Source organism: Microtus ochrogaster, chromosome 1 (assembly GCF_000317375.1).
Source record: "Microtus ochrogaster isolate Prairie Vole_2 chromosome 1, MicOch1.0, whole genome shotgun sequence".
NCBI lineage: Eukaryota > Metazoa > Chordata > Mammalia > Rodentia > Cricetidae > Microtus > Microtus ochrogaster.
Window position 1 is genome coordinate 38,118,444 of NC_022009.1, and position 10,563 is coordinate 38,129,006.

General features: G+C 48.7%; 1 protein-coding gene across 2 annotated transcripts in view; it reads right to left on the reverse strand.

The window, feature by feature from the left end:
* Lgmn (legumain) overlaps positions 1–10,563 on the reverse strand; it is a 34,957-nt gene that overhangs the window by 3,548 nt on the left and 20,846 nt on the right. For both annotated transcript variants that reach the window (XM_005343476.3, XM_026780779.1), the window contains 9 exons: positions 8,593–8,690; positions 7,632–7,713; positions 6,320–6,405; positions 5,559–5,634; positions 4,720–4,782; positions 3,990–4,056; positions 2,787–2,905; positions 2,606–2,695; positions 952–1,152 (listed from right to left, as the gene is read on the reverse strand). In XM_005343476.3, the coding sequence (XP_005343533.1) occupies positions 952–1,152; positions 2,606–2,695; positions 2,787–2,905; positions 3,990–4,056; positions 4,720–4,782; positions 5,559–5,634; positions 6,320–6,405; positions 7,632–7,713; positions 8,593–8,690 (882 nt within the window). The remainder of the gene's footprint in view (positions 1–951; positions 1,153–2,605; positions 2,696–2,786; positions 2,906–3,989; positions 4,057–4,719; positions 4,783–5,558; positions 5,635–6,319; positions 6,406–7,631; positions 7,714–8,592; positions 8,691–10,563) is intronic.

Below are 10,563 nucleotides of genomic sequence, written 5' to 3' on the forward strand. Positions count from 1 at the left end.
TATATATATATATATATATATATATATATATATATATATATATATATGGAGTGGGGATGTGGCTCAGCTGGTAGAGTGCTTGCCCATATCCATGAAACCCTGGGTTCAGTTCCTAATCCTAAGAACCACATACACTGGGGATGATGGGACTCCGCACTCAGGCGGGAGGAGACTCAGAAGTTGGAAGCCATCCTCTGCTATGTAACAAGCTGGAGACGGACAGCCTGGGACACATGAGACTCTACTTGAAAAAAAATAAAATAAAACAAACACGGATTTTTTTTTTTAATCTGTCCACGTGTCCATCAGAGTGCCATGTTGACTGGGGACAAGTTTTAACACAGAGTGAGTTCGTTGGAACAGACGGGAACAAATGAGAGCTATGATCGAAACGATCCTCCTGCCAATCCCATCAACTTCTGAACATAGCAACAGTTGTGAAGGACAGACAACAGTTTCAGGAAGTGATCATAAGACAATCTTATAGACTGCACTTGGGAGGCAGAGGCAGGCGGATCTCTGTGAGTTCGAGACCAGCCTGGTCTACAGAGCTAGTTCCAGGACAGCCTCCAAAGCCACAGAGAAACCCTGTCTCGAAAAACCAAAAAAAAAAAAAGACTAAGTCAAGAAGTAGTAAGATAGAAACATCTAGAAGGGATCACCAAAAGGCCAGAGCATCTTAGAAGGATTCTGAGAAGCTGGACCTCCAATCCTTTTCTTCCTGACACTCAAGAGGCCAAAGTCATCATAAAGAATGAAGACAGCTTACCGCTCTGCTGTTTGCTCTGCTTTCCAAGAGCAAAGAAGCCGCACTCCTTTCTCTATGGGGGAGGAAGCACCCCGAGTTCTGGGCGCGCGCGCGCGCACACACACACACACACACACACACACACACACCTTTGGTCTCAACTGGCCCGGCCTCTCAGAAGAGTCCCTCTGACCACTACTTACATCCAGAAGCTGCTGGATCTGCCCGACGAGATTCTGGGATTGCTTCAGGTCATTGGTGCGCAGCAGCTTTCTCTTCAGGATGGCCAGGGGCACCTCTGGGCTGGGGGTGAGGTCAAGGCGTGTGACTGGAGGCAGAGAGATGGGGGAGCTGGCTCTGTGTTTCATACCCTGAAACTGCATCACTTTCATGCTAGAGATAGACTGGAGGAAGGGTAGAACACAAACACAAACCGTTTGGTCAGCTAAGCAGCTGTGACAAGCAGGCTAGGCCCACATGGTCAACTCAGGCAGAGACAGACGGGCAGCCACATGTGTGGCTGAAATCCACCACTGAAGAACATCGAAAATACCCAGTGTGCTTTGCAGCAAGAGCTCCTCCATGTGCAAAGCCAGCAGCAGATCCACAGTTTTAAAGTTTGTTTCAACTTGGGGAATCCTGAGTGCGCTTGCTCATCGCCCCTGCTCCCCTGCCTGCCCCTGCCCCTGCTCCCCTGCCTGCCCCCAGCAGCAAGGAGGTTCCAGCATCTGTCCAGGCTGAAGCTGAAGTCTGGGTCCCATGAGAATGGCAGAGCTAGGGCCACGGGCCAGGCTGACACTGGGCCTCGGACGCTAACAAAATGCATGCAAGTGCCAGTCTGTTTATCTGCTTGCACAGGTCAAGACAGACCTAACCCCAGGGGAATAAATAGCTTAAGCTTTCTCGTTATCAAAGCAAGCGACGTTAATGCAACACGCATTCTAAAACTGGAACCAAAACACAAGCAGAAAGACAGAAAGTTCTAAAAGATCCACCATTCACAGAGAAACAGATAGACAAGAAATGGACCAAGCTGAACACCTGTACTGAGACTGGGAAGCTGAAGGCAAAGCCACACAGCAGGGCATGGCACCCGAGTCACCTGTCTGGCTTTCACCCTGTCCTGCTCTCTCCCACACCCATCCAAGTGCCAAGCCAGGGCAAAGCAACCTGGCCACACTTGTGTGAATTTTCTTCTGGAATGCCAGGGCTTGCACCTGAAAACAGATCTCAGCTGGCAAGCTCTTAGGCCTGGGGAATGGCACACTGGAAGCTCCATTTTAAGTTTTTTCATTTTCAGCCAAGCTACACATCCAAAGCCTTCCTTCCCAGCCAAGGCTCAAGCCTTCTGCATGCAGCCAGAGAACAGGTCCCCGAGTACTACTATCTGACCATGTTGGTCCCGGCTGGACAGAGTTAGCGGTGGGCTATGTGTGAACAGTCTCCAACTTCTAGCCAATGAGAACTAATGACAGGCAGCTTGACATTCCAAATGCGGGGTTCAGTGGGACAGCCATGAAACAGAATGCATGCTTTCAGTCTCCATCGTCTCTTGCCATGTGACAGGCCCTTGCTCAGGGCTTCCCCCACACAACCTTGTCTGGTGTACCAGCTATCCTGAAAGCAAGGTCTCTGACAAATGAGGAAGGACACAGGTCCAGAGCTCACGCTTAACGCCCAGACCTGTAAGTGCAAACCTGGTACGTCTGGTTCCAGGACAGAGAGGCTCCGTGAGGCAGAGCCATGCTGAGATCATTCCACACCTGAATCCCGTTTCTCTTTATCAAGAGACAAAGTTCTGAATGAACGTGCTTGAGGCGCCAGGATTAGAGAGCAAGGAAGTGAGGCCCCACTCACTTTATTCCCGTACTGCATGACGTGGCTGGTGTTGGTGTGTGACTTCACCAGGTGGTACTGCTTGTGGAGTGTCTCCTTGGTCAGATCCTCCTGCGGGAAGACAAGCACAGAAGCCCTTGGAGGACCTGCAGCCGGAGGGCTGCTCCGTGGCAGGCTGAGGGGCCCTGACGAAAGGCCTTACCACGTCCGAGTCTTCCATCCAGTTGACACTGTACCAGTCCCCCAGGTACGTGTTTCTCTTCTCGTCATAGTAGCAGGCGTAAGAGGACTCCCTGGGGTTGGCGGCGGTAGTTGCATAGACTACGCGAGAGCAAAGGTGTATGTGAGATCTGTTTTACTCTGGCCTCGGACCACCCTTGAAACTGGGGTCCCTCCTTTCCGCTGGCGACGTCAAAGCTATACTCAACACAGGGAGAGCATGGCTCTGTCCATTCTGAACAATAACTCCTCTCAAACATGGAGGGAAGCGAGCCAAGAAGGGACTCTTATTGCAGCTATGAGCAAAATCTTGTGTACGTGTGTGTGTTCAGAACACAACTTCGGGGAAGACGGCTGACAGGTCTTAACAAACTGGGGAACACAAAGAACATGGGTCCAGTCTGGTTTAGGGAGGATTGACAATTATTTAGAAAACACTAAAATGGGGGCTGGGGGGGAGGGGAATCAGAGTGCTTGCTGAGAAGGGATGAGGCCTGAAAAACAGTTAAACTGAACAAAACAAAAAAGACAACCATGGGATTACATGCCTGTAATCCCAGCACTTGGGAGGTAGAGGAAAAATCAGGAGTTCAAAGACATCCTCAGTTATACAGCAAGTCTGAGATCAGCCTGGACTATAGGGACTCCGTCTCAAAGCAAGTGTCTGCATTTAAGATGTCACTCTTTAACAAGCAGGCAGTCACTGTCCCCATGTTCAAGGACCAAGTCGCCTACCTGCCTGAGATCAGACAGACTGGTCCAGTTTGGGCAGCATTGGGAAGCTTGCATAAAGACTCTTCTTGATAGCATTATTTTGGGGGGTTGTTGTTGTTTTTAGAATTGTTTTACTTTTATTTTGTGAGTAGGAGTGTTTGCCTGTTCATGTAGCTTGAACACTAGGAGGCCAGAAGAGAGCATTGGTTCCCCTGAAAGTGGAGTTGTAGGTGGCTATGCACCTCCGTGGACCCAAACTCAGGTCTTCTACAAAAGCAGCCCGTGCTCCTGACCACTAAGCCGAGTCTCCAGGCCCCATAGAATCTTTATTTTCTATCAACACTTATAGAGCAAAAGAAGCCAGATCTGGCCACAAGCATGTCCCCCGTCGGCGTATCAGGCTACCATCAGTGTCCCTGCACAGGGGAAACACTTGGTCTCCAGCGGGCAGTAGCAAAGGACAGCCACCTACCATTGATGTCATCAGGCAGGTGGTTCATCATGGATCCAGACTCACATGCTTCAATGTAAAACACCATCTGCAAGGATCCAGGGCAGGTGAGCGCCCAGCAGGCAGTGCCAGCCACTGGCTGTCACTCTTCCCATCCCTGCCCACAATCCTTTGCTCTGGGATCGGGGAGCCACTGTCGCTGTACAGAAGCGGTTGCCAAAGGCTACAGAAGCCATCTGACAATCACATTTCTTCACTAATGGAGTCGTGACTGAGTCAGCAGAACACAGGAGGACTGGAGCTGCCCAATGCTGAAGACGCTGGTTCTGGTATCTGAGTGCGAGCAGCTCCAGAGAGCCAGGCCACACGTCGGCCATCTTTCTGGGTTAAGATCATGTCGACCCCACCCTCTACAGCTTCTACAGAGGACAGAGAGTAAGGTAGTACGTGTTCTTCCTCAGCTGTCCCACACTGGGGCAGTCTCTGGAACTGTTCTTGCCTGTGCTCTCTGGACCTAGAGCGGGTAATTTACAGCCCCTGCCAACACTAAGCTAGGGCTGAGGCCCACACCGTGTTGTAACAAGCTCTCTAAGAGGTACAGTGAACGCTGGGACACCACTGGTCAAAGCTGACCAGGCGAAACCCAGAAAGTCCAGCGACCTGTCCAAGAGCCAGCTGTGCCAGTGTGGGCTTCGCTCCTGTGCCCTCCTCGGGCTCCTCCCTCCCCAAGGCACTGGGGAACTGAAGTTACCTTCTGGTACATCTTGTGTTCATACATATAACGAATAGTCTTGTTCAGGTCCTTGACATGAAGCTGCAAGGTAAGAAGTTGGGCATTGAGACCAGCATCCTAGAGAAGCCACCAACACCTTATAAAGTCCTCTTCCCAATCAGTAAAAGAAACCAGGGTGAGCAGTAAAACCCAGAAGCCATCAGGCCTTCCATTTACACAGTGACAGACAAGAGAGGACGCTTCTCTGCGCACAGCTTCGTCCTCAGCATTTGGAGGCTTTCTTAGACCTTGTCTGTGATGTACTCAGTCCTGACTGACACTGTGGCAGGGAGAGCAGCAGCGGCTAGAAAATAAAATACAGCCTTCCAGCCGCAACACTTGTTCCCCACTCCCTACCACACAGCACTGACACCAACCCTGGTGGAACATCAGAAAACACGTCGTAGGTTTAATCTCAACACACAGGCCTTGTTTTCTACACTTTCCTTTAAATCTTCAAGGCAAATAAAACTATCCTTTTCGTGTATCTTTAAAGACTTAAGAAGGGGGAAGTGAGACGGCTCGGCCAGGGAAAGAGCGGGCTGCCCAGCCTGATGATGAGCTGAGTTTGATCCCCAGGACCTGCAGGCTGGAAGAACTGACCCCCGAAAACTGTCCTTAGATCTCCACATGTGTGACGTGGCACATAAAATAGATAAATGTAAAAATCAATGTTTAATGTTAAGAGAAATTGTGAAGGGCATAGCTCAGCGGAACAGCACTTGGCTAACACACACAAGGCCCCACATACAATCCCCAGGACCCAATAACAATGGCAACGACAAAAACCCACGATCAAAATGGTAAGCAGAACTCACATCATCACTGGGGAACACCAGGATTCCAGTAGCTCCGTGGTCAGTGAAGTAAACGAACACATGATCCCGGGGACCACTGCCAAGAAAGGACGGAAGAGCGTGAGCCAGAGACCCCACAGCTTCCCCTTCCTGTTTCCGTGTCCATGTCCCCGAAAAGCTGCCTTCATCAAAAAGTTAAGAGGTTTGAACAGGGCCTGGTAGCACATGGCTTTAATACCAGCACTTGGGAGGCTGATGCAGACTGATCTCTGAGTTTGAGGCCAGCCTGGTCTATTAGGGAGTTCCAAGTCAGTCAGAACTACATAGCAAGACTCTGTCTCCAAAAGGCAGAAAGGGGCAGAAGATACACACATATGCACAAATGCAAGCACATGCTAACTCTGGAGGTTGAGCTGGACTATAGGTTCAAGAGCAGCCTGGATAAATTAAGTGGCACCTGTATCAAGAAATAAATAACGGGAAGCTGTGCTAGGGAGGCAGTCGTCGGGGAGGAGTGTGTGCGGGCAGGCGGGCTAGGCTTGGAGCTAAATGGTATATGCATGAAGTCATAAGGGGAACAAAAACATGAGAGGCCCTGGATCACAGGGGTATGTGGCACAGAAACACACAACCACGCATCAGACTGTGCGGCCTGGGTCAGGCAGGACAAAGCTGTCCTCTCTAACTTCTCAAAAGTGACAGGAGCAAAGAACTATGCCCCTTCAGGTCCTCTGTGTACGGCTGCAGCTCTGAGAGTGTGGAACCCACAAAACAGACGGTACCTCTTCAGGACTTTTCCAGACCCCTTGCCCCTCACAGCCTCTGCATCGCCTCTCAGCACGGCGAGGAAGTTCTCCGGGGTCACATCCTACGAGGAATCAATAGGGAGTCAAAGCCAGCTGCCACTTCTGAGCACAATTCACAGTCTGTGTCAGGCCCAGGGCTCCCAGCTCAACAGCAAACACTCCCACACCAGGAGGGATGACATTCCCAAGGCCCCGGGGTCTGTGAACTGTGAAAATGCCATCTTGTTTGGGGCAGGTGGCAACTCTGCGAGCCTTTCATTCCTTCTCAATAACTATGAACTGGGGGACCACCCCCCAAAAACTAAAAGACTCTGCCAGCACAGGAGGAAAATACTCAAAAGGACAAAAGAGGAAGTGAAGGTCTTCATTAGCCTCCAGCTTGCAACCTCAGATCTGAGAGTCCCAAGGATACTCGACCATCAAAACCAACACAAAAGATAAAAAGGGGAAAATATCACCTACAATTCTACCACCAAGGATTTACACATATCCCTATAAACCTATAGAGAAAGAAATTCTCTCTTAAAATGGATTAACTATATTGCATATATATTAAATTTCCATTTGATTTTAAGGGACCATAAAGTGAAACAAAACTGAAAGAAATGCTAAGCTTTGGGTCAATGTTTCTTTGCCTCCTAAGACGTCCTTAGAAAGTTAAGAAAAAAGCCAGGCAGTGGTAGCGCATGCTTTAATCCCAGCACTCGAGAGGCAGACACAGGTGTATCTCTGTGAGTTCGAGGTCAGCCTGCTGTACAAGAGCTAGTTCTAGGACAGGCTCCAAAGCTACAGTGAAACACTGTCTCAAAAAACAAAAACAAAAGAAAAAAGAAAGAGAAAAAGGAAAATGAAAAAAATGCTATCTTAAAAAGAAGTTCAGAAAAAGAGCGTATAAAGACCATAAATGCCAATTTACACAATATTAATAAAATAGGAGGAAATTAACCATTAAGTGAGGAATGTATCCGAATATTAATTTTTAAAAAACCTATCTTCCACAATCCCAGAGAACCTAGACAACAAAGAGGCCCCTAAGAGAGACATACATGGATCTAATCTACATGGGAAGTAGAAAAAAGACAAGATTTCCTGAGTAAATTGGGAGCATGGGACCATGGGAGAGGGCTAATAGGGAGGGGAGAAGAAGGGAGGGGACAGAAAAAAATATATAGCTCTATAAAAATAATTTTAAAAAACAAACAAAAAAAGAAAATCACAGAAAGTAGATGAAGGCAAATAAAGCAAAAAGGTGTAAAACAAATAATAAACTAAAACCCAAAGCCCTCACCTCTCCAGTGTAATCCTTCGGGACGCCTTTATACACGTCTGTGCCATTGGGTCGGTTGATCACAATGCCTGGAGTAGGGTTGCTGAAAATTAAAGGACACAGTTGTAACACAAAACGTGTCATTACAGGAACAAATAGCAGACAGCTCTGTTCTTGAAGACACTTCCTGTTGCCTGGATAGGCACCAACACATGTGGTTTGGGCAGCTAGGGATCTCGGCTACCTGAACCCAAGTACTCCTGGTGGGAGCTGAGAGGAAAGGAGATCTTCAGACCCAGGGGAGGAGCCGAAGTGCAGGTGTCCTGCCCCTGCTGGGAATCAGAGCACCTTGGCATAAGACCATGCAAACAACACTGCTCTCAGAAAACAGACAAGCCAGGCAGTGCACATCTTTAATCCCAGCACTCGGGAGGCAGAGGCAGGAGGATCTCTGTGAGTTTGAGACCAGCCTGGTCTACAGAGCTAGCACCTAGAAAGCAAGGGCTACACAGAGAAACCCTGTCTAGAAAAACCAAACGAACAGAACACAAAGCAAAGCTGAACACCCAGGCTCAATTACCACAATCAAGAGGGACTCCACCAGAGCCCAAAAGCTGCTTAGCTGGGGACAACCTGTCTTTTCTCAGTTCCCAGAACACTCGGGCAAGTGTGCAAGAGAACACATGCCAGCAAGGAGCACGGCAGGAGACCCTGCACAGACTGGACCCTGTACAGGGGGGTGCCTAGCTAAGTGCAGAGATTAAGGACAGGCTCCCAACCTCAGGGTTCAGCGCTACAACCCTCTCCAAGTACCTCCTTTTGCACCCTAAAACATGCTGAGAGCTCAACACATGACATCCCTGTGACTTTTTGCCTGGGGCCACTCCCATTCCCACAGTGTGTCACTGTCCTAAGGAGCCCCATACGCCTCACAGTGTTTTCAAATTCCGTTTCATGGCCAAGTTCAAAGCTCCCCACTTACTCCTCAGAGTTGGCAATGTCGTCATACATCATCACTATGATCTGCTCATCAGGAATCCCGTTCCGGTGAATGATCTGGTAGGCGTGGCATGCGTCTGCCTGGAAGAAATAATTCCCTCGGCTTTTAGACATGGCAGGGAAGGAGGCCATCTCGGGGTATCTCTATCTTGCAGATGACTCCCTGTGACTCATTCCCTACTGGTCAAGGTTTAACATCATTATTTTTTAAAACATTTTTAACTTCAACTTTAAACGATCCCCGCTCCTATCACTCACAGTTACCTGATAGTAAGGTAGTACACACGGGCACAGGGGTGTAAATACACAGGCACAGGTGTGCACACACACAGGCACACGCTGTCACACCTACAGGTTAACAAGGGCCCTTGAAAGTCCTAAGCAACTTGTTTTCATATTTCAGACCACACGACAGTGCAAAAGCATGGGTTCAGGTCTCAAAGAGAATGACCCAGACGGACGAAGCAACACATTCACAGCTTCTATTTCATCCAACAGTCACTGTCCAGGCAAGTGTGATGTCTCAAAGTACAACTCAGAAGCCAGACTGGTGACACACGCCTGTAATCCCAGCTTTCTGGAAGTAGTCCAGGAGGAACAGGAGTTCAAGGACAGTCTGGACTACACAGCAAACACAGTTTGGAAAATGCTGTTTTGATGATGGTGACAGAAATGTAGCTCAGTTGGCAGAGTGCTTGCCTAGTATGCCAAAAGCTCTATGTTTAAGTATACCACCACACAAACTGGGTGTGGCGGGCATGCTTGCATTTGTAATACCACATTTTTGGAGAGGTAAAGGGCAGGCAAGAAGATCAAAGTCATCCTTAGCTATGCAGTGACTTTGAAGTCAGCCTAGGCAACATGAGATCCTGTCTTATTATTATCATAATTTGAAACAAAAGAAGGCCATCAAGGGGAACAGAAGCCATCCCTGTAGGAATGCCTTGTTTCAGATGACACACACTGTACTCTATGCACAACAATTGAGATCAGGGATGAAACAGGTTGCCTAACTTTCCACTGACAATGTCATTCCAGGAACAGACACCTGTGCAAACATGGAGAGATGCTGTGGCCAGCATCAACATCCGTAGGCAGGCACTGCCGTATAGACCGTCACTGCACACAGCATCCCATGCAGCACAGCAGGTGATGAAGTAAATAAAGCATCTGCAATGCCCGGCTTCTGCCTGCGGATGCCCATTCAGATGGACCTGTGTGATGGCGAATACTCGTGTTTAGCATTCATCCGCTGTGACTGTGTAGGAACCCATACATGGGTCCAGCACTCAGGAGCTGCCGGACAAGAGGACAGCTAAGTGTGAGACCTTCAGTTTGCCTTGGACTGACTTCAGGACCCTATCTCATTAGTCCTCAGGTGAGAAAGGTCTTACAGCTGGGGCACAGAAGGTCACAGGGGAAGAAGTCAAGATCTTGATGGCTCTTCATGAAAGAGCAGCAGAGAAATTCCCAAAGAGAAAGCAAAGGGCTAAAATCTAGACAGAAACAAAACAAGCCATCAGTCATCACATACACAGTCATGTAGGATCTGAGAATGACATCACTTGGAGATTCTGCCCAGGATTCACACAAACCAAGGCAGCTATCATGTCTAAGTCACTTAAGCAGTCTGTCCTGGGACTGGAGAGACGGCTCAGCAGCTAAGAGCACTAGCTGATCTTCTAGAATACCCAGGTTCAATTGCCAGCACCCACATGGCAGCTCAAAACTGTACCTCATGTTCCAAAGGATCCAACACCCTCACACCAAAGCACATAAAATTAAGTTGGTTTTTTTTTTTTAATAAAAAGTCTGTCCTTAGACAGGCATGGTGGTGCCCAGTACCCTGGAGGCAGAGACAGGTGGATTGCTCTGAGTTCAAGGCCAGCCTGGTCTACAGAGCAAATTCCAGAAAGAAAAAGAAGGGGGAGGAAGGGAGGGAAGGAAGGAAGGA